This window comes from Panthera leo, chromosome B4 (genome assembly GCF_018350215.1).
Source record: "Panthera leo isolate Ple1 chromosome B4, P.leo_Ple1_pat1.1, whole genome shotgun sequence".
NCBI classification, from domain to species: domain Eukaryota; kingdom Metazoa; phylum Chordata; class Mammalia; order Carnivora; family Felidae; genus Panthera; species Panthera leo.
The window spans coordinates 91669498-91693620 of record NC_056685.1 but is presented as its reverse complement, the minus strand read 5'-3'; the positions used below and the strand labels follow the sequence as shown (position 1 = coordinate 91693620).

At 41.7% G+C, this 24123-nt stretch overlaps 1 protein-coding gene across 2 annotated transcripts in view; it reads left to right on the top strand.

Moving 5' to 3' along the window:
• The first annotated feature begins 548 nt into the window (after nucleotides 1-548).
• Nucleotides 549-24123, top strand: part of GRIP1 (glutamate receptor interacting protein 1) — a 682479-nt gene continuing 658904 nt past the window's right edge. For both annotated transcript variants that reach the window (XM_042947102.1, XM_042947098.1), the window contains exon 1: nucleotides 549-747. In XM_042947102.1, the coding sequence (XP_042803036.1) occupies nucleotides 690-747 (58 nt within the window). In that variant the 5' untranslated portion in view covers nucleotides 549-689. The remainder of the gene's footprint in view (nucleotides 748-24123) is intronic.

Sequence of the window (24123 nt, the reverse complement as noted above, 5' to 3'; positions counted from 1 at the left end):
CGTGGACTCCGCACCCGCGGCTCGGTGCCAGTTCGGTACCTGGCGGGCCGGGCGCGCCTCGCAGGCCGGCCGCCCGGGGCGCGGAGGGTGTGAGCGCGCGCGCCCCCTCCGTGCCCGCTCAGCCTCGCGCGCGTCTCGGGGGAGGCTCCGCCGAGAGGCGCCGGGGGAGCCCGCAGCCTCAGTCCTGCCGCCGGCGGAGCTTTGTGCGGCGGCGGCGGCGGCGGCTCCGAGTCCCACCTGCTGGCGGCGGAGAGACAAGGAAGGGGAAGAAGAAGGAGGAGGAGGAGGGGCAGGAGGCGGCGGCGCGAGCCCACTCCTCCCGCCGGCGCCCACCTCCCGCGGGCTCCGCAGTCCCCAGCTCTCGGCCTGCACGCGTCCCGCCCCCGGCCCGGCCCGGCCTTAGGTCCACGCCGCGGCGGCCGCTGCTGCAGCCCCGGCAGCCCGGCCCGGCCCGCTCGGCCCGGCCGCCGCCACCCGGAGCCGCCGGCGAGTTTGAGGCGAGCGCGGGGCGCCCGGCTCCGCCTCGATGTGCCCGGGAGCCGCCTCGGCGCCCCAGCTCCGCTGAGCAGCCCCCCAGCGCACAGCGGCCGGCACAAGAGGGCGAGCGAGGAGGCGCGGCGAGCCCCGGAGAGAGGGGGCCAGCGAGAGAGGAAGAGCGAGCCCGAGAGCGAGCGCAGGGAGCAGACACCATGCCGGGCTGGAAGAAGAATATCCCCATCTGCTTGCAGGCGGAAGAGCAGGAGAGAGGTGAGTGAGGCGACGGGGCGGGGGAAGGCAGGGAAGGGGGGTCCGGGCCAGGGGCCGCCCCTGGTGCCTCCCTCTCCCCCAGCTCCCCCTGACCTGTCCACCCGCCGACGGGGGAGGGGCGCCGCGCCCTCCGGGGCCGCTGGCGGATAGAGGCGGCGCCGTGCGAACTCGGACCGATTTCTTCGGTGGGGGTGGGGGGGCGGTGCGGGAAGAAGGGGAAAGAGGGAGGGTGCGGTAGGCAGGGAACTTTTCGTTTGGGGAAAGATTTTTTCGAGGGGGGGGGCGTAGGGGGTACTGTAGCTTCTCCGGGGCCCGCTTGCACGTGGAACCCTGGGCGCCTGCCTGCAGGGTGGGCGCTGGTAGGGGGTCCTGCAGTGTTTTAAGTGACTTTTCAAACTTTCCTGCCTCTCCCGCGGCCGCCTTCGCGGTGTCCCTGCCTCCGGCTGGGCTCGATGGTGCTAGGAAGCCCAAAGTTGCTGGAGATTCAGGGACGAGGAGGAGGAGGAGGAGGAGCAGGGGGAGGAAGAGCTTCGGGGCGGGAAGTGGGCGCTGCCGCAGGTCTCCGGAGGGGGGGAGGGGAGGAGGAGAATGCTGTCCCTAGGCTGGGGGTCTGGGGCTGGGAGCGATGCCTGGGAGATGAGTTATGCCCTAGCGCAGTCCCTGCTGTCAAGTTAATACCGCAGGACTGCGGGCTTTTCGTAATTACTGTCTATTTTCTTTTGTAAAGGCGACTGTCCGTGCCAGGTTGCTTGTAGACCTTTTGTTGCTTGACGAAGTGTGCTGGGCACGTTGCTTCCAAGTGACTTGAGAGGAAAGTTGAAGGGCCTTTGTACCTCAAAGGCTCGGTTCTGTTGAGGTCATTCCACGGTGGTTTGGATTGTGCAGAGGCTGGCCAGGGAGCTCAGCTCGGTAACCTGGATGTGATGTACTGAGTGCACCAGAATTTCCTATACAGGCCCCACGGGGCTAGAGAGGTGTGCGCCGTGACTCTGCTGGCATCCAGAGGGACCCTGGCTGGCAAGGTCCACCAGGGTTTATTCTCCTGCTCCTCCCACCCCTGCCGGCCTTGGCTTCGAGGAAAATGCTTTAGAATTGGATGTGCTTCCGGATGCTGGGTCCGCATGGGCTGTGGCAGCAGTCGGTGCTGAGGTTAAACGGTGCTGTGTGGGTGGGTGGGTGAGGAAAGCAGGGGGAGGCAAATCTGGTGCGTGGAGAAGGCAGAGTTGTCAGGAGAGCTTAACTCCGGCAGCTTGATGAGTTGGTATGGAGGGTGGTTTGGTTATTGGGCATGCCAAAAGTTTCAGGCTTTTGAAATAATGCTTACTTACTGAAGAGCCAATGTACGATTTCCAGTTTTTCTCTAGGTGGCACAACCTGTCTTTGGTTTATATCCTGTTTAATGACTCAGGGAATTCATCCCTTTTTAACCACTTCCTTATTAGATATGTGCATTCATTTTCCAGCACTCTTTCTGGCAGGGGACCTTATGTTTACCCATTCAAAAGGCACCCCTGCTTTAGAAATGCTCCTGGTTTTCCCTCTAGGAAATCATATCTTAAAAGTTGCAAATAGTGGTACTAATAATTTATAACCAGGTAAAAGCGCTAAATGAAAGCATTCTGTCAAGCATGGAGTGTCTGTCCTGTCCACTGAATGTCACGATGAACTTGGTGTTAAATGGATCTGTTTGCTAAAAACATCAAAAATCGTGGTACTTCTGACAAGTTTTATCAGAATGCTGAAATGGGTAGATTTTTGAATTGTGACAAAATGTACTTGTATGTCTTTTAGAAATGTATGGTAACTTTGAAAGATGATCACCTAATCTGATCACCTATTGGAGGAGATAAGACTGAATTTCCTCCAGAACATAAAAATCTGAGTCAGAAATGGGGTATTCTTTACCTTCTCCAATAGGAGAATACAGGCATGTTTGTTACTTGGTGTCTTTTTACACTTTAAAGATTTCTTCTTGCTTATATTATATGATGCTTTTCTAATTAGCATTGTATCTGATTTGCTTGTGGCATTTCTTTTTGGGGTCCTGATTCACTGGGAATGCACAATTATATGTGTTTTGTTCTCTTTAAAACCTACCTGGTGTCTCTGTTTGAGTTGCGTGTGCGTGCACATATGTACATATATATTTAAATTAACTGCGCTGCCTGCATGATTTTTAATGCACATGTCAGAGGATACTGCTTGAAATTGCTTATTCTTTTGGAAGAATATTATTGGAACGAGTAGTTTTTTCTATATGCGTTTGTCATCAGCTTATATTTAGGTTTTTTTTCCCTTTGGAATTTACAATTTTAAATGATTCAAATAGTGTTGAATTAGTTCTTGTTGAATATAAACAAAAATGTTGAACTATCAGGTTGGTCAGGAAAATAATGAACATAGAGGGAACAAGTACATGTTACATTTTCTCTGGGGATAACATTGGACAAAATGCCATTTCTAATATCTTACCATTAAAGTCTGATGTTGATTGTGCTCACATAACCATTGCTCTTTTCATATCCCCTCCCCCCCAACTCCAATTTATATTTAAACATTCTGAAACCCATCATGGAGACTACTCTAGCATAGCATTTTTTCATGCAGATTCTGTTTAGCTAAATCTCTTCCCGAAACTTAATGCAAATTAATACAGATTGCTAGCTTCTTTAAGGACTACTTATTTTTACAAGTATTTCTTAGCATTAATGTTAATAAAATATCCTAATCTCAACTCAAAGATTTAGGGAACCTGCCTTCTTGGTATGTAACACATACAAAGAGAGATTTGGCCAGTATGTCTAATTTCATGACATACCTATACACCATTCCTAACTTGGGTTCATCTTGAAGGCTTCTGTCAAGATGATATTGAGTGAACTATTGCTATTGCATGCAATGCTGAGCAGAGAAACTGTAGCATATGGGTTATTGCAGTTAATGCAGTTACTTCCAAAATGACATGTTAAGATTCACTCATGTACGATGACATACTATTAAAATTCAGGGCACATTTCTCTATCTCCTCCCTCCTCCGATTTTCTGCCTGAGATGATAAACCCAATCCATTTAGAAGTCACCCAATACATTTTTGGCTAAATGTTTTAGGAGAAGAGAAAGGACTCTAAAAACTGTTAATTAACCCACTCAAATTAGATTAATATATTAGTTGTTTTAATCTGCTCATTAGTTTATCATGTGTAATAGAAATATAGTTGTTAAGGAAAATGTTGGTAATTAATGATGCTTCCTTTGGCTTGTAGCTTCCCTTCTGATTTCTGTGGCTTTGGTTAGTAAATATTCGTGTGTGTGTGTGTGTGTGTGTGTGTGTGTGTGTGTGTGTGTGTATGTTTATACACCAGGGGAAAATGTATGCATTTTGTATAGTTCCCTTTCTCCTGGCGTTTCTATTCTTCTCATGTGTTTTGGAGGTGTACAAATAAACTTGAGAACTTTCTTTTGGACTTCAGTAGGAATTATCATATCTGGGCTTTTGCTTCTGTTTTGTTGAATGAGAGTTTCTGGATCCCTTTGGATATAAAGACTTTAGTTTTTATAAAATATATGTGAGAAAGCACAGGGGGCTTAAGTAGTGTGCTTTATTATTGTCTTTGGTTTGTTTCATTTTCCACACCACAAGGAGATCTGTTGACCCTATTCTACACAGCCTGCTTATCAAAAATTCCAATTTGAAATTTGACTTTTGACTGGAGAGTGCTGTGGGGAAAAGAGAAGAAATCAAAACGCATGGAGAGTCTGCTATGTGTTGGGCATGGTGGTTGACACTTCACATGCATTATTTGGTACAATCCTTACCACATGCCCGTAAGGTAGGTATTATTATTTCCCCTGACTGATGAAGAAACTGATGCTCACAGAATGAAAAAAAATGCCTCAAGTTAAAAGGCCAAGACTTAGGGCACCAGTTTTTAAGGAGAGAATTCAAAAAAGAAGTTAAGTTGTATTTCTTGAGATGGAATTTTTAGCATTATACACATGTGTGCATGCGTGTGCACACACACACACACACACACACACACACAAAACATGGATTTTTTGGACCTATTTAGTGGACACTAAATCTTTCATTAAGAATTTATAAAAAGAGTTTTTTAGTCATGGATAGTGGGACAAAGCTTCCAAATTATATTTTGGGCTTTTGACAAATGACCAGATGGGTTTATTAACTCTAACAATAAGGATTAAAATGTCAACATATTTTTAAGTAGAATTATTTGGTTAAACTTAAAGACAGTCATTTAAGTGAATGGCTTTTCTCTAACTACTTGTTATAATTCCATAGTTTTCCTTGTTTTCAAAGAGTATTTGCCGTGAAGGCAAGAATTAATAAGAATTAAGTATTTTTCCTCACTGCGATGAACTGGGAAACTACTGTATCGTTAATAGCCATTGTGCATTTGCTCTTTTGCCAACATTTTATTTAATTAAAGCCATTCATCTGAACTCTCAGCCTAGCTATCTATCAGAAGGCCCAGTAGCCAAGCAGATAATGCTTTCTTCTGTGGTAAGCTGATTGTTTTTGTTTTTTTTTTTCATGAAGAAAAAGAAGTACCAATTTAATTGGTAAAGAATATTGAGAATTGAATATCATAGTTTTTAAAACTGTTATATTAAATACTGCATGATGGCTGATGGTTTAAGGTTTTTAGGATTTGATCTGCTTACGTTCACTTAAGTTATAATAGTAGTTTAGTAATACAAAATATAAAAGTAATAGTAATACAAAGCAACATGTCCAACAGAGAACAATATTCAAATGCAAAAGCAAAACCTGACTTTGAATCTCTTGATTTATCTTTTGTTAAAGTCTATTTCTTCATAAATTCAAAGGTTACCTAAATATAAATATAAAAACTTATCAATACAAATTTCCTTATTTAAGAAACCTACTTGTTTAGGCATGTCAGTGACCAAAGGGTGCCGTCAGTTTTAAGGGAAAGTTAATGTTCTTGAAATGTATCTGCTGAGGGGCACCTGGGTGGCTCAGTCCGTTGAGTGACCGACTTCGGCTCAGGTCATGATCTCACGGTTTGTGAGTTCGAGCCCCGCGTCAGGCTCTGTGCTGACAGCTCGGAGCCTGGAGCCTGCTTCCGATTCTGCGTCTCCCTCTCTCTCTGCCCCTCCCTCTCTCATGCTCTGTCTCTCTCTGTCTCAGAAATAAGTAAACATAAAAAAAAAAAAATAAATGTATCTGCTGATTAAAATGCACCTGATTGAATTTCTTACTGTCTTTCATTTCAACAGCGATTAAACTTTAAGCAGCAAATCAGGTGGTGAAAAGAATGTGAAAACGTGGTTAGTATTCTAGATAGATTCCTTAGCTCCACTCAGCACAGTGGTGGACAGCAAGATACTTAAAGTCAAACAAGAGTGGGTTTAAATTCCATCAGCACTTCCTAGCTCTGTGCTCTTTTAAGTTCTCAAAGCCTTTGTATTCTCTTCTTGAAGATGAGGACAAATAACATCTACCTCTTGGGAGGAGTAAATGAAATTAACAAATGTGGAATTTATGATAGTACCTTTCATATAGTTCCGGCTCAGTAATAGCAACTCATTATTTTTATGATATCTTGATATAGATCTGTAAACTTAACACCTCAAGGTGTCCTGATGATAAAATGATAAATTTTTATTCTTTAAAAACTTTATAAACCAGTAAAAAAAAGTCCAGGGTTTTGTGAAAAGCTATACTAAGCTGCAGAACTTTATGAGGTCATTGATAAAGTCGAGTCTAACTGTCACAAAGATGAAGAAAGTCCTAAGGCCACACTTTTTCATACATGCAGCAAACTTTTATTTACCACTAACTGCCATGATGGATACCAGGGATGAGAAAATCATGGTTCCCACTTTCAAGAAGACTGTTATGGGTAGTTATAGAGTCATGGATGTGACAAATAACTCAGTACAGCCTCTCTTCTCCTGTAAAGAATAGTGCCAAGGGAGCAGAGAAGAGGGATTGACTGTATTGAAGAGGTGGCACAGAGGAAGTGTTAAGAGACTTGAAGGAAGGAGAAGAACTTAGAAGGTTGGATGGGGATGTGAGGATGGATATTTCAGGCAGCGGGCATGGTGTGCTCCAAAGCGTTGTAGAATAAATTATACCAGGAACCACTATTGGTTTCTTAAGGAGCCAAAGTGTAGAATAAGACCATGCATATGGAGTGTAGAATATGAATATTCATTTCCCCATGAGGTAGGGAAGCTGGTTGGAGAAGAGGAGCCTAGAGAGGGCCAGATTTGGAAGAACTTTAAATATGTTGGATGAAAGAGTTCAGATTGCATCCATCAGGTGTTGGGTGAATTGAAGGACTTCCGACGGAGAAGTGAAGGGATCAGATTTATATCTTGGAAAGGTCATCCTGGTAACAAGGAGAAAAGATTGGGGAAAGGGAGATTCTGGAGGGGTGGGGTCATGTAGGAGGCTACTGCCCTGTTTCAGGCCTGCAGAGATAGTCAGGAGGAGGACAGGTGAATGTAAGAAACATGGGGCATGTAGGTTTTTGGTTTAGACTGTGATTAGAATCAGACTGTGTCTTGAGACCCAGTGCCTTGATATAGACACTGGTATTCTTTCTACCTCATGTTGCCTTTCTTTATTTCCTCTTCATCAAGTTTATGTTGGGGAGGAGGAAGGGGGGGAATATAAACATGATCTGATAGAACAGTGTGAAAATAGAAGGCCACCAAAGTGATTGGGTCATAGTGATAGCTTAATGTGCACAAGTTTTGTTTAGTTGTTTTTAATTATGTAAAATTCGTATACCATCTAATCCTAAAGGAAAAATAATTATTATCCTGTGCATTAGTCTTCTATAACTAATTAGGAATTTTAAGTGATCCTTAAAAAAATTTATTTATTTATTTATTTATTTATTTATTTATTTATTTTTTAATTTACATTCAAGTTATCATATAGTGCAACAATGATTTCAGGAGTAGATTCCTTAATGCCCCTTACCCATTTAGCCCATCCCCCCTCCCACAACCCCTCCAGTAATCCTCAGTTTGTTCTCTATGTTTAAGAGTCTCTTATGTTTTTATATTATTTTTCCTTCCCTTCCCTTATTTTCACCTATTTTGTACCTTAAATTCCTCATATGAGTGAAGTCATATGATATTTGTATTTCTCTGACTAATTTCGCTTAGCGTAATACCCTTTAGTTCCATCCACGTGGTTGCAGATGGCAAGATTTCATTCTTTTTGATTGCTGAGTAATACTCCAGTGTGTGTGTGTGTGTGTGTGTGTGTGTGTGTGTGTGTGCGCACGCGCGCGTGTGTGCGTGTGTGCATGTGTGTGTATCCATTCATTTTTATCAATTCATCTGTTGGATATTTGGGCTCTTTCCATACTTTGGCTATTGTTGATAGCACTGCTATAAACATTGGGGTACATGTGCCCCTTCGAAACAGCATACCTGTATCCCTTGGATAAATACCTAGTAGTGCAATTGCTGGGTTGTAGGGTAGTTCTATTTTTACTTTTTTGAGGAACCTCCATACTGTTTTCCAGAGTGGCTGCACCAGCTTGCATTCCCACCAGCAGTGCCAAAGAGATCCTCTTTCTCTGCATCCTCGCCCACATCTGTTGTTGCCTGAGTTGTGAATATTTGCCATTCTGACAGGTGTGAGGTGGTATCTCATGGTTTTTATTTGTATTTTCCTGATGATGAGTGATGTTGAGCATTTTTTCACGTGTCAGTTGGCCATCTGGATGTCTTCTTTGGAGAAGTGTCTATTCGTGTCTTTTGCCCATTTGTTCCCTGGATTATTTGTTTTTTGGGTGTTGAGTTTGATAAGTTCTTTGTAGATTTTGGATACTAACCTTTTATCTGTTATGTCATTTGCAAGTATCTTCTCCCATTCCACTGGTTGCTTTTTAGTTTTGCTGATTGTTTCCTTTGCAGTGCAGAAGCTTTTTATCTTGATGAGGTCCCAGTAGTTCATTTTTGCTTTTGTTTCCCTTGCCTTCGGAGACGTGTTGAGTAAGAAGTTGCTGTGGCCAAGGTCAAAGAGGTTTGTGCCTGCTTTCTCCTCGAGGATTTTGATGACTTCCTGTCTTATGTTTACACTTGATCTTAGCTAAAAGGCCGAGAAGTGATTCCCTGTCTTACGTTTAGATCTTTCATCCATTTTGAGTTTATTTTTGTGTATGGTGTAAGAAAGTGGTCCAGGTTCATTTTCTGCATGTCGCTGTCCAGTTTTCCCAGCACCATTTGCTGAAGAGACTGTTGTTATTCCATTGGATATTCTTTCCTGCTTTGTCAAAGATTAGTTGGCTATAAGTTTGTGGGCTCATTTTTGGGTTCTCTATTCTGTTCCATTGATCTGAGTGTCTGTTTTTGTGCCAGTACCATACTGTCTTGATGATTACAGCTTTGTAATACAGCTTGAAGTCTGGAATTATGATGCCTCCAGATTTGGTTTTCTTTTTCAGGATTGCTTTGGCTATTTGGGGTCTTTTCTGGTTCCATACAAATTTTAGGATTGTTTGTTCTAGCTCTGTGAAGAACGCTGGTGTTATTTTGGTACGGATTGCATTGAATATGTAGATTTCTTTGGGTAGTATTGACATTTTAACAATATTTGTTCTTCTAATCCAGGTATGTGATTTTTTTTTAATTGAAAGAGAAATGTGGTAGTTATTATGTTGTGGAAATGTCTTTCCTACTAATAGAATTGGGTGGGGTTTTTAACATTATTATTTTCTGAAAACAACTAAATGCTCCGTGAATAATGTTTAAAAATAGTTCGTATATAGGACTCAAAATGACAAAACTGGGGTTCAAGTCCTCTCTCAGCCATCTTCCTGATCTTTTGGCCTAGTCATAGACTGCCCCCCCCCCCCCCCCCCCCCCCCCCCCGTGAAACTCCGTTTTCTCATCTCTGAAATGAGGATGATTCTTGGCATACTGACCTCCTGGGATTATGTTATGGAGTGAAACCTGTTAATTTTACATGACAAAGGGGAGAAGTAAAAACCTTAATTCTCCGGGCACCCGGCTGGCTACTCTTGATCTTGGGGTTGTAAATTTGCAGCCCCCATTGGGTGTAGAGATTACTTAAAAACAGGAAAAAAAATCTTCCAAAATGAAGTTCAGCTATGTTATGAGGTTTGCCATGTTAGGCTCCCATTTGGTTGCAAAACAACTCAAATAATGCAACTAAATTACAATACATTCAAAGCTGCACCGGAAGACAGCCTCTTTCCTGGTTGTCCTTGGAAAAGTCCAGCTCAGACTAGGAGTCGACCTTGTCTCCTGCGCCCTGTTGTTCGGTTTCTGCTTCTCACCAGTCCAAGCTTCTGATCTCAACCCAATGTCCAAGGGACCATTACTTCTCAAATTGAAATCACGTATAGAACCTTTTTACAGGAGAAAAAATTTCTTGCAGATATCCACTGCTGACTTCATTTTTACTGTGCTGCTTAAATATGTACTAACATAAAACTAGGTGTAAATTCCTGATGCTTATAGCTCTCATACAATCACAGAACCACAACAGATTTTATAAGTGAAATACAAACAAAACTACTAAAAAATCAATAACTTTCAAATTAATGACATTTATTTCATGTGACTTGATATTGTTTGCCTGAAACTAAATCTCCTCTTGGAGCGTGAATATGGTACTTGCTGCTATGGAAAGTAACGTTGTCACATGCTGCTATGGAAAGTAATATTACCTTTTTTTTCCCCCCACTGGCTGAACTCCTTTGGAACCTTGGTTTTAACAATCTGTTGTTACTTGGTTGTTTTGGGCATGAACACATCATTTATATGTGAAGTCCTCCATTCTTTCTTTTTAAATTTTTTAATTTTTTTAACGTTTATTTATTATTGAGAGAGAGAGAGAGAGACAGACAGACAGACAGACAGAGCATGAGCACGGGAGGGGCAGAGAGAGGGGGAGACACCGAATCCGAAGCAGGCTCCAGGCTCTGAGCTGTCAGCACAGAACCCGACGTGGGTCTCGAACTCACGGAATGTGAGATCATGACCTGAGCCGAAGACAGACACCTAACCGACTGAGCCACCCAGACGGCCCTGAAGCCCTCCATTCTTATTGGTCTGCTTTATACCATGGTGATCCTAAATACAAAAGCCAGCATTGGCTTTGCAGCTGGTAGCAGCAGTGGGCTACATGCTGATCTATGTTAGTGCTTCTTAAACTATTCTGATGGAGGGCTCTTTTCATCCCAGTCTGGTCAGTGGTCCCATACAGCCCAGTGAGTGTACTAGGGCTCACCTGAGTTACCAGAGTCTGACCACATCTGTATATGTCTTTACCCTGTTCAGTGAGGTGAGCACATTAATCCCAGACTGGGATGCTGGGGCGGTGACACATTGCTGTAGGAGTTTCTGAATGCCTGACTTCATTTTCAGTATTTATCTAACCATGGGCGAGTGATAAACAGTTTTCCTGACTGACACTGACCACAGACCACACTTTGGGTAGTACTGGGTTAGAACATGTTTATGTGGCAGGGGTTAGGGAGGAAGGCTTGGAAGGATGGGAGAAAGGTGTGTGTGTGTGTAAAAATGTACACAGTACGTTTGAGATATACAAATGAAACATAATTTATTTTCTGTAGCTGCTTTCCCCTTGCCTTTGAGATCCCACTCATGTTGAAGATGGAAAACATCTGATCTTATTAATTAAGAGCATAGTAGTTTTCAGTTTAAACACTCTTTCTTTGGTGGTTGCTCTCTTTTCTCAGGGTGTTCCTTCCCTCATTCTCTGAAGGGGAAAGTTAGTATCTTCATGGCGCTGGGTGAAGGGCATTTGATTCACTGTGTGACCCTCACTTTGTCCCCTGCTCTGCACTTGGCATGCTTGGTGACTGGGCGCTGTGCCCTGGTCTCCACTGAAATGAGACTGTTCCCATTTGGTCTTTGAATGTCATTCTGGCAGCTGATTTGGACTTCCTGGACCTTGCTGTTGTGTCTACTTGTGAGATACTGTAGCCCGTGACCGTCTTGTCAAAACTATGCCTTTTTTGGGTACCAGTCCTGTCAGCATTTCTGTATCCCTCTTGGGCACTTAACTCTTTCCCTTGAATCATGGTGGAGTTTGTGGGATCTTGGGAGGTGCCCTCACCACCTCTGCAGATCTGGCACCTTCTGCAGATACTACCGCTGCTTTGCTCTCATGCCATGTTGAATGCTGTCTCTGCCAAATAACCATCATGCTGGGTGATGAGGATCACTCGTCAGAAAGTTCACTATTGCCCTTAAAGCTACACAGGTGTTTTTCTCTCTTTTTGCGTTTGTCAAGGAGTTTTAAATCCTTGCAGCATATTGGACACTTGTACCTGATTATGTGTCCCCCTGTCCCTTCCTGTTTTTCTCATTCTGTGCTGTATCAGATATCTAGAATGGCTTCAGTGACTTGAAAACTTAAAACTAGAAGGCACAAGGGTCAAAAGGGTGAGTGAACACAAGGAACAGTCCTGTTCGCATCTTAGGTGGGTTCCTCTCTGTAAGATCGGAATGTCAGAGAAGAAAGAAAGAAATAACCTAGAGTTGACGTAGCCTGAAGCTGACTGATACCTTGTATTGCACACACACCTTTTTCACTTAATAGTTTTATTAGAAATCTGCCCTTTATATTTCATCAGCAGATGTGTGAACGTGAGAACTGACATAGTTCTCATGATTGGAAGTGTAATTGCAACGTGCATTAGCAATTAGATATTCATGTATTTTATTTATTTATTAAAAATTTTTTAACGTTTATTTATTTTTGAGAGACAGAGAGAGACAGAGCATGAGCGGGGGAGGGGCAGAAAGAGAGGGAGACACAGAATCCAAAGTAGGCTCCAGGCTCCGAGCTGTCAGCACAGAGCCCAATGTGGGGCTCGAACCCACAAACCATGAGATCATGACCTGAGCTGAAGTCGGGCGCTTAATCGACTGAGCCACCCAGGCACCTCAGATACTGATGTATTTTAAAGGTTTACTTTTTATTTTGAAGAAAGATGTTTAAAAGAGATCACTAGATATCCTTAAGACTTCTAGTATGAATTGATGCTAGAATTATTATTTTACTAGCCAAGTGTTAATTTAGTTTGTTTTCACAATTGTTGAATAGAGCAGACAGTATGAAAGTCTGATACAGAGTTTGACATCTTTTTATTAGCAGAGTCTACGTCTTTTTAAGTACAGTTCATAATTTGAGAAAAAATTAAGGAAGATTGTTTTTACCTGTTAGTACATTAAACAGCAACACCAAAACAGTAGATAATAACATAGGTGAATAATCAGATAATAATGTAGTAGTATTTATTTGTTCATTTATTCTGATACATACTCTGTGAATAGTTTTCCTCCTTGATATCTTATGATGTCAAGTATTTGTCTCTCCTATTACTGACCTTCTAAATGCCATTGACACAGACTGTGGAGTGTGCTAACGTGCTCACAGAGTCATACTTCGACAGTCAGGATTTCTCCGTTGCCCTCCTCAGAAGTGTCAGGATTGTTGACTAAAAGAGATTGGCATTAAAATTAGATTTTTCAGATGAATTCAAGTGTTTCTTTTTAAATGTATAATTTTCCAGTGTGTGCAGAGCACATTTTCATTAAATGAAAACCTTGAACAAGGCAATATAAATTTAGTTTCTTTGTTACTGTTTCACTTTTCTCCCCCCCATAATTTTAGTTAGGAGAATGAAAATTTGCCAGGCTAGAAGCCAACACCTGTAATGCTGCATCTGCTGAGGAAGTACCTCATCTGGCTTTGGTCGTGCACTTGAATGCTGATGTATATTTTATATCAGCTGATATATGGTGCTGGTGTGTGTGTGTGTGCGTGTGTGTGTGTGTGTGTGTGTAAAAGCCCTACCATTGAAGAGTAGTCTTGCTTTCTCATCAAGAATCTATAATGTTATTGGGTGTGATCTGCGCCCTGCATTCAGTGACTACGTTTACTCAAAACCCCACCCTTCTTGCTTCGACTCATCATAGTGAAAAAGGAAGGAGAACGATGTATTAATTTTCTTGGGATTTTCTAACGAAGTACCACTGACTGGGTGGCCCAGACATCAAAAATTTATTTTCTCACAGTTCTGGAGGCTAGAAGTCCTTGATCAAGGTGTCATGTTAGTTTCTGGTGGGAGGTCTCTCCTTGGGCTGCCAACAGCTGCCTTCCCCACTGTGTGCTCACATGGCCTTTCCCTGGAATATGCATGAGGTGCAGGTGGAGCGAACTCTCTAGTGTGTCTTCCTACAAGGACACTAATCCTGTGGGATCAGGGCCCCACCCCTGTGATGTCATTTAACTTTAATTACTTCCTGGAGGCCCCATCTCCAAATACAGCCATGCTGGGGGTAAGGGCTTCAACACAGGGACAGAAACATCCAGTCCATAACAGGCAGGAACAGAAAATCAGTCAATGGCATATATAATGTTTCTATACGTTTCATCTTTCAGCATCTGGAAACTGCTCCTTTTGCACAGAGGTTAATGTACTTAGAAGATGGTTTTAAAATACAGCCTCCAAATTTTTGTTTTTTGATAGTTTTCTCACTGAGTATCTGTGTCCCCTCCATTGGGATCTGGGCAGGCTTGTGGCTGCTTTAAGCAACAGGGTATGCTGGGACTGACGCTGTGTGACTTTTGGGGCTCAGGTACAACAGATGGTGTGGCTTCCCCCTTGTTAGCTGGAACACTCGGTTTGGAGCTCCGAGCCACCACCGGGCTCTCCTGCTTCTGCTGAGTCACCACACTGTGTGGAAGTCAGTTCACTTGGAGAGGCCCGCATGCAGGTGCCCTGTTTGTCTATCCCGGCCTTCAGTCTTCCCAGCCTAGGTACCAGACGTGTGAGTGGATGAGCCTGTGGATAATTTCAGCCCTCAGCTGTTGAGTGCCCTGGCCTGTGACTCTTCCTAGCTGGGGCCGCAGACCATCATGGAATCGATACAAGCCATTGTGTCTGTCATGTCTGAATTCTTGACCTGTGGACTCTATTAGCATCACTAAATGGTTCATAAAAAGCAGCTACATTTCGGGGTAATTTGTTACATGGCAATGGTAAGTGAAACAGAGGCTGTATGGCCCCGTTTTGGATCCCTTATCTCCTGTTCTGTTGCACTCTCTGGAACTCGTTGTTTATCATCAGCAACATCCTTTATATCCTCAGCCTCCCCTGGAACTTCCCCTTCCCTTTCTCGATCTAACTGAAACATGGCTCTTCCATTGCTTCCTTTGTGTCCTCTCACGCAGTCCTACTCCTGGAGGAGGGACAGAAGGTCCTTTCTGTTCTTCTTTGCTGTTTCCAGTCAGTTTTCTTCCCCTCCTTTCTGAAAATTTGTAATTTTGAATCTCGTGCTATAGCACCCTACAAACCACTGCTCCTCTCTGTTGTGGTCACTTCTCTGCGGTATGTGACCATTTTAACTCCTGGCTCACTGCCACTTGTTCCAATGTGGCTTCTGTCATAATTCTTATGACTTCAATATTCATATAAATGGTCCCTCCAGTTTCTTGGTTTGCTTCTCCATCCTGTGTCTTTCTGTCTTTCGGTTGTTATATCCGACTCTACCTCAGTTGCTCGCTTCTGTGACCACATTCTACACCAGCAGTTTTCAAAGTGAGGTCCAGTGGCCCCTTGGGGCTGCAAGCCATTTTCAGAGGGTCTGTTAGGTCAAAACTATTGCCACAATAATACTAAGACATTATTTGCCTTTTTAATATCTTTGTCTTGGGAAAGCTTTCCAGAAAGCTGCATGATGTGATGAACATCTTCATTCTGGCCACTAATGGAATACAAACTTGTATATTCTTGTGTTTAAAAATTTTTGTTTTAATATTGATATTGTAAATATTAGTAGACATACCTTGCATAACCAAAAACTTTTTTAAGGTCCTCACTAGTTTCTGGGAATGTAAAGCCACGCTGAGACCAATGTGTTTGAGAATGGCTGCCCCGATACTTGTTACTAATGACTGCACCCTCCATTATCTCATTCTGCTCTCCAGTTGGCACCTGTCTTTCTGTAATCCTGACTCCAACGGACTTCAATTCCAGTAGGGCCTAAAATCCATCGGCTCTCCCCTCTTTATACGTACTGTCAACACTCCTCTCAGGTCTTCATTTCCCTTCTTTCCAGCTTGACTTTCCATTATATCATATAATCAGTCTTTTAGGAGGATTCTTAATTTGCTCATGCCTCTCTCATTTGGTAGGACTCATCTGGAAAACCCGGTGAAACTCCCTACCACTCTAGTTTACTTCTGTAAAATTTAATGTGGTTGGAGAAAAACACTCAGCCAAGCTGACTGCTTTCACCTTAATTCTGTGATCACTGATCCCCAATGGGCCCTTAGTGCTGCTAGGTTATCAGGCTGCATTATCTTGGTCAATTCATTCATGCCTCTGCTCTCCCAGATGACTGATACCTCCCACTCTTCCCTGTTTCCTCGAACCTTCAACACCTCCTCTTCCATTCTCACCCTCAGCTGAAAACTCTGCTTCCTATTTCACTTAGAAAACAGAAGCAATTAGAAGAGCATTTCTGTTTGCCTCTCTGCCCATATATTTTGTCTTCACTCTTGTTACTGTGGTTGAACTGGGTGCTCCTGTGCAAGGCCGGCTCTCTACTTGTACACACGATCCCATTCCCTCTTGCCCACTCCAGAACATGGCTCCAACATATTCTCCCCCCTCTCCAGCATCATCAGTCTCCCCCTCTGCTGGATTATTGCCATTATGCATACATCCGTGGTATTATTTCACCTACTTTTTCACCTCTTTTGACTCTCAATCCCTCTGGTTACCACTACAATTTTCTGTTCCCCTTACTACTGAAATCCCTTGAGAGATGTTCCTATGTTCACTCTGTAATATTTCTTTTTTTATTCTCTCTTGAACCTTGTCCAGTCCAATTTTTGTGCCCTATTCTATCTTCTACCAAGAAAACCAATGACCTCCATATTGTTAAGCCTGGTGGCCGATTCTCAATCACCCATCTCCTGACCAGTCAACAGAATTTGACATCATTAACTACTCCCCTCGGGAAACACTTCATTCATGTGGTCACTGGTCCATCACATTGTCCTACTTTTCCTTGTCCCTCATCAGCTACTCCTCTTGGTCTCTTCTGTATTTTTTCCTTGGATCCCTGACATCTAAATATTGGAGTGCACTAGGTTTTGGTCCTTGTGCCTCCTGTTCTTTTGTGCTCCCCTCCAGTCTTACTGATAGGCTGGTGCTTCCCCCGTTTGTATCTCCAGCCTATTCCTTTCTTTTAATCCAAGGCTTCTGGATTCCTTGATTTTCAACAGTTCCATTTGACTGTCTGACAGGCAGGCATCTTACACCTAATATACCTAAAATCAAGTTCCTGACTTTCTCCCTCAAACCTATGCCTCATTTTGTTTCTGTCTTACTGCTTGTTCATGGCAAAGCCCCTGGTATCTTCCTGGATTCCTCTACTTCTTCATATCTCACCTCCAGGGTGTTAGATCCTGGATCCTCTCTGTGGAATCCTGTTGATTCCATCTTCAAAATATATCTAGAATCTGATTGTCATCACCTACCTCTACCACGTCCAATTCAGCTACCAGCATCTGTATTAGCTAGATCACCACATTTTCCTCCTAACTGGTTTTGTTTGTCCCCTTGTCCTTTGTTCTTACAACAGTTTTCCATAGAACGGCCAGAGTGATCATTTAAAAACATGTCAGGTCTGCTCAAAACACTTTAATGGTGGCCCATCTCACCCAGAGTAAAAGCCAAAGTAGAAGGCCTTAATGACGAGGCCCTGTATAATCTCTGTTACCAATTTATTCTTATTTCTCTGTCCTAGCCCCCCTCATTGAATCTACTGCAGTCAGACTGGGCTTAGCAACACCCAGTTTACTCCTATCTCAGGGTCCTTCTTTGTACTCACTCTTCTCTTTGCTTGTAAGACTTCCTTCTCCCCTTCTTCAAATTTTTGTGTAAATGTCACTTTCTTAGTGAGGTCTTCCCTTACTAGCTTATTTGAAATCACAACCTCCTCAACACTCTTTCTCTTTCTTGCTTTAACTTGTTCCTTAGGACCATATGATATACCACTTATTTTACTTATTTATTTGTATATTGTGTATGCCTAGTGTTTATTGTTACTGGAAGCTCCCCGAGGGCAAGGATTTTTGTCTGATTTATTACTGCTATATCCCTAACACACAGAGAATACTTGGTTCATAGTAGGTTCTCAATTGAGTTTCCAAGTCAGTGTTACTCAGAGAGCAGGAGAAATGATTTTCGGATGATAGAGTAGTGAAGTTCACGTGTAGGTTTCGTGTTGCTTTTCAGGGTTTATCTTTTGAACTTGAAGCATTTTGATTCTAGCAGAAGATTCTTCTTCCCCTAGATTTTCATACCGCCTCATTCCTGGTCTCCCCTATGGGGTTGAAGAATTGGGAGATCTAAATAGACTACTCCCACCTCAAGAAAGGTAGCTGGCAGGTGAGCAGGGAGTTTCTCTTCTATCACTGGCAATCCATGGACTGGCCTTTGAAAAAGTGCTCTTTCACGTTTAAGACTGCAAATATTTTCTGCTAAGATATACCTCTGTTGATGATACACTAGATGTGTTAAAGCGGAAAAATGATAGAGGAATGTTTTACAGTGGAAATCTTTTTCTTGATACTCTGAAATACGATGGTTACATCAGTGCCTGTGTGATAGTCTTATTTGTGTCCACCCTGCCCCCCATGGCGCAGGGCTCCGTGTGGATACTTAATATTTTGTTAAATGAATGAGTAAAGGGAACAAGATGAGTTGGCATTATGAAAAATCATGGTGGGAAAGAGATAGGCCTATCTTTCCCCCTCTATCTAGAGGCAAAAGCTACGTAAAAGTGAAGAGTACAGTGTATCACCACTTAGTATCTCTGAATTGTATCTCTCAATTGCTTTAAGTAAAACAAACAAGCAAACAAACAAAACAACCAAAACCAAACCGAAACAAACAAAAAAAAACCCACTTGTTTTTGATATTTGAAGAAGTTGTGCTAAAGACAAAATGATTTCTTTTATTATTAAACATATTAAACATTAATATTAAACATTTTTACAATATTAATATTAATTACAAAATTAATATTAATTACAAAAAATAATATTTTACAATATTAATATTAAACAAAATATTAACATATTAAAACAAATATGAATAGTTTATGTATTTCCTTATCTATGCTATTTTTTCTTTTCATTCTTGATTCTTAAAAAAGTACTGAAGGCAACGTCTTTCTAACGGCTTCTTTCTGGCCCTAGATGAGTCCAGTTGGTTTTGCTAGTATATAATAACATGCCAGTAAAATGAGGATTAGTGTATTTCGCCCTATTTTTTAAGCCAATTCATTGCACTCTAATGGAATGACATAAAAAATGGCCTTTAATTGAATAATTTATTATGCCATTTGTTTTTTTCTTAAAATCAAATGCAGAAGTAGTACTTAATCAATTTCCTGCTTATTACTGCAACCAAAGGGCTGCATAGTTATATGGCAGACCTATTAGGGAGTGTTTATATATTTTTTAGGGAAACATTTATAATGTTATTATATAACATTGTTCTTTGTTCTAAAGCTGCATTTCATATATACATGCATCCTAAACTACACCATTTTTTCTTTAGATATGGTTGATTGCGTGGTAGATAATCTCAAATTTCAGCATAATCATGAATCATACTTAGATTAAGGCAATTGGTTTAATGCAATAGTTTTTCTCCCCCAAAGCATCTCTTTAAACAACTAATTTTCCCAGGCTTCTGTTTCATGTAAACTGTCACTTGACTGTTTATCAATGCTGCTTTGTCCTCATAAGATCCGTACTCTATTTCTTCCTAAATTCCCAAGGTATCTTCTTGGTTTTCGCCCTTATCCCCCAACAGTGGGATGTCAGAATAACAATCAATTCTGATACTCCATTGTGTTTTTTCGCAATGCCTAGCATGAGAAGTCTCAGGCATTCAATAAACACTTGTGGACTGATTGATCTAATCCCCAACTCCTCTCGGAGTTTAACCTAAGGAAGACTCTGAATGAATCAAAGGTCCCCCATGGATTCCTTATCCTGTCAGTTAGGTTTGGAGTGTATGCAGTAGGTGTGGTAAAAATACTCAGTGATCAAAAGAATACTTTCTATTATGGAAAAGCAATTTGGGAAACTTGGTTTTACTGCAGGATAACTAGAGATGTGAGCTCTTAGAATCATAAATGGATTTGAATGCTAACTCCTACCCCACTGGCTCTTTGGCTTGAGGCAAACTATTTGACCTCTAGGTTTCTTCCTTTGTAAAAGGACCCCATAATAACACCTACTCCTCAGGGTTATAGATTTTAAGAGTTATCTGTAAAAGTAACTGTCGGCTATATATAGAACTGTGATGGCAGCTATATATAGAAGTGTGAAATCCAGATGAGTGTAATAACTTACAAGATCCTATACAAGAGAGGTTGAGGTTTTCAGGTTGTTGGGGGATTTGCAGTTACCTGAGGACTGTTTTAGAGGGTGGGTTCCAGGATGTTTGGAAATCCCTGTATCTCGTGAGAAGAGGGGACGTTCACACATTTCTCATGATAAAATAAATATTTGGTAATGTTAACAACTGGTTGCAAATATATTAAAAAAATAATTATGAACATAGCCTAGAAATTTACCTAGGCTAATTTGCATCAGTGTTAAGGGTCCCCAAACGCATAGAATTATACTATACCTAGATAAAAGGATTGATTATGAAATCACATGCTTCCGTTTATTTTGTGGCTGATAACGTGGTTCAGACATCAAGCTCTTGAATAACAATTTTTCATTTCTCTTCCTGTCAGTGACTTCATTTGAACAATAGCCTTGTGCAGCATACGGCTTTCAGTATATATTAAACCATGACAATCAAGTAAACATACCAACCAAACTACTGTCTTGCAGTGTAGGGAACCTGCAAAGATGTGATGATTTGGATTTTGTTTCAACACTTTTTCAATTAATGGCTTACAGATAAATACAGAACAAAACAAAGCAAAAAAAAAAAAAAAAAAAAAAACCCACCTGGAGATGCTTTTTGACTTGAGGTTGTGTCAAACCTAACTTGGGATCTTGGGGATTCCTTTTGCCAGCTCAGTCCCTTTCTGCCACTGGAACCTTGCTTTATCTACAGCCACTCTGAGCTGCCTGGCTTCCCACGGATTACTAGATATACCTCTTTGACTCCACCTTGTTCAGTGTCTAGCCTAGTTCAGGTCTTCCAGGGGAACCCTTGCCTGGGGGAACTTGGTTTGTTATTAAAATCAGTGCTGATGGTTCCTCCCACTCTGTACTCAGTCCCAATCACAGGAGGTGTAAGGGATCTGCTGCGAGGGTACCAGTCCAAATGATGCTGCACATCACTGAAATAAATCAGGAATGTGGTGCAAGTTAACTCAGGCCTTCTATACCTCCTTCTATCCTAGTGGACAGACCCTCGAATGGAAATTTTTACAAGTTTCTCTGCAGGAATGTGCCCTGCCCCTAGTAAATGAATGTTGAATAACCAGGCTGCCTGGGAAGCAAATGATTGACATTCCTAGGAATCTCAGTGTATGTTGTGGTCCAGCCCAGCTCTTGGTGGTTGGGATTTACAGTATTGCCAAATCCTTTCACTCCATCTTCAGGCTCTGCCTGGGTTCCTGCTGCATGATGCTTATTTTTTACCCATACCACCACAAAGCCTAACTCCTGCCAATATCCCTGAACGACTCATGCCTGGTCCGTGTCTCCTCCACTCATTGGTCTTTTCCTGTGTCCTAAGTGTGTGCTTTGTCCAGGATCTTCCTAATCCCAGGATACTGATTTTAGCTTTTTACTAGGTCGGACCCAACATTTCCCTGGTTCCCTCCTTTCTATCTGGGCACCCCAGAAAAACTCTGATCTTGATTTCCTCTCTGTATCCTTTGAAAACTGGTACCTGCAGAATTTCTAAGAATGTTCACGTATGCAAAAGTTCATTGTGCCTCTGGTGTGGGAGTGATTTGAGGAGAAGGGGTAAAGCTGTGTGCAGTGGTTGCCGAACTTGTTTGACTGTGGGACATTTGCTGTTGGAGCATCTTGGTGGTTGATAGTTCGTTCAGAACACACTTTGAGAAATGCTGCCAAGCATAGTAATTAGAAATATTTGGGGCTTGAAAAAAACGTTAAGAGCAGGTGTTATTCCCTCAACAACATAAGAATATCAGTGCTGTAGAATATTTGATTTTGCATTTTCTCGATGTTTTTTGTGTAGTACCGCAGCGTCACTCTAATTAAAAGCTTCCCTTTCAGTTTTGATGTTTGGTTACTGAGTTTGCCCTTACTGATTGCTCTTTTCTCTCTAACTGAGCAAATTCAGTATTTGTTGAGAACCTACTATGTACCATATGCTGTGCTAGTTGCCAGAAACACAAATATAAGCTCTGCCCTTTAACAAACAAATTATAGTGTAAAATGAACATTTTATAAAGCTAGTTCTACATTAAGCCAATTATTTTGTTTTTCTTTATTTCAGGCCCAAGACATATTTAACAAGGCTCTATTCTCTTTCCACTCCAGATGATAAAGGATCCCCTTAGGGTAGAAAAGGAATTTCTGAGCATGTTACAAAAAATAGAAAGTGGAATGAGTTGCATGAAAATTTAGTATTTCTATACGTCAAAACCTACCATAAACAAAATTCAGAGGCAAGACATTTGCAACATAAAAGGCAGAAGTTTACCATCCTTAATAAAATGGGCACATAGTACTTTTTAATAAGTCATTGTTGAGTGAAGGAATGAATGAATGAGTGCATGAATTAAGTGAAAGCAGTAAGGAAAAAAAATCACCCATATAGAAATAGGAAAAAGATGTGAACAGTTGGCATAGCACAGGTCTCTCTCTCTCTCTCTCTCTCTCTCTCTCTGTCTCACACACACACACACACACACAGAAGTACAAATCCAAATATCAAAAATAAAGAACTGCAAATTAGAAGAAAATAACCTTTTAATCTATCCCTCATTAATTTGATAAATGCTTGTTAAGTACAACAGTACTTAACAACAGTATCACCATACTGTTAAAGTGCTTTGTAAGTTATATTATTTCATTTAATTTAAACAACAGTTCACCTGAAATAGGTATTATTATCTTCATTTTACCAAATGAGCAAAGTTATGTCTTGTAACATAGTTAGGATTTTGGAGGCAACATTTGAACTCTTAGCTGTGTGTGACTGAAGTCCACACTCTTACTTACCAAACTATTCTGTTGGCATTAATAATAATAATAGTAATAATAAAAAGCTATTTGAAGGTATGGAAAGTTGTTTATGAGAGAGCCTGGGTGGCTTAGTCGATTAAGCGGTTAAGTGTCTGACTTCAGCTCAGGTTATGATCTCATGGTTTGTGAATTTGAACCCCCATAGGGCTCTCTGCTGTCAGTGCAGAGCCCACGTCAGATCCTCTGTCTCCCTCTCTCTCTGCCTCTCCCTCACCTGCATGCACTCGTGTGCTGTCTCTCTCTCTCAAAAAAAACCCCACTTAAATAAAATACAGTTGTTTATGAAATAGAGTTAAGTAAAAAAAATGATTACAAAACAGTTTGCACATATGATCCCACATATGTTCTTTTAAAAATGATATAGCACACAGCAAAACTTGGAAAGATATATACTAAAATGTGAACAGTGCTTATCTGGGGCTTTTATTTTCTTCTTGCTTATACCTTTTAGTTTTTCTATAATGTGTATATATTGTGTTATAAGCAACAATATTTAAAATTTTTAAAAAATATTTGTTTTATTTTTGAGAGACAGAGAGTGAGTGGGGAAGGGGCAGAGAGAGAGGGAGACACAGAATCTGAAGCAGGCTCCAGGCTCTGAGCTGTCAGTGCACAGCCCGACAGGGGTCTTGAACCCACAAACTGCGAGATCATGACCTGAGCCAAAGATGGACGCTTAACCGACTGAACCACCCAGGTGCTGCCCCGTAAGCAACAATATTTTAAAAATCTTTCCAAATTTGTGTGTGTATGTGTGTGTCTGTGTGTGAACATGACAACATACTTGGAATTTTATAAGAAAGAGTTACTAGAACCAACTTTTTCCCCAAAAGAAGAATAAAGAGAAGGCACACCCAGGGAATAGAAGAGTGTGTGCTCCCCATGCAATACAGAGTGAATATGTACACTGATAAGTGATGTGACTAAACAGCTCAGAGAGTAGGAAGTACAAATGTCTGCTACATATTTGGAGAAATAGTCAATATTAGTAATTAAAGACCTGCGAGTGAAACCATGATGAGATCACTATTTTCATTGTAAGGGCAGGACAGCTTTTTTCAAAAGGAGTGCAGAAACAGGTACTC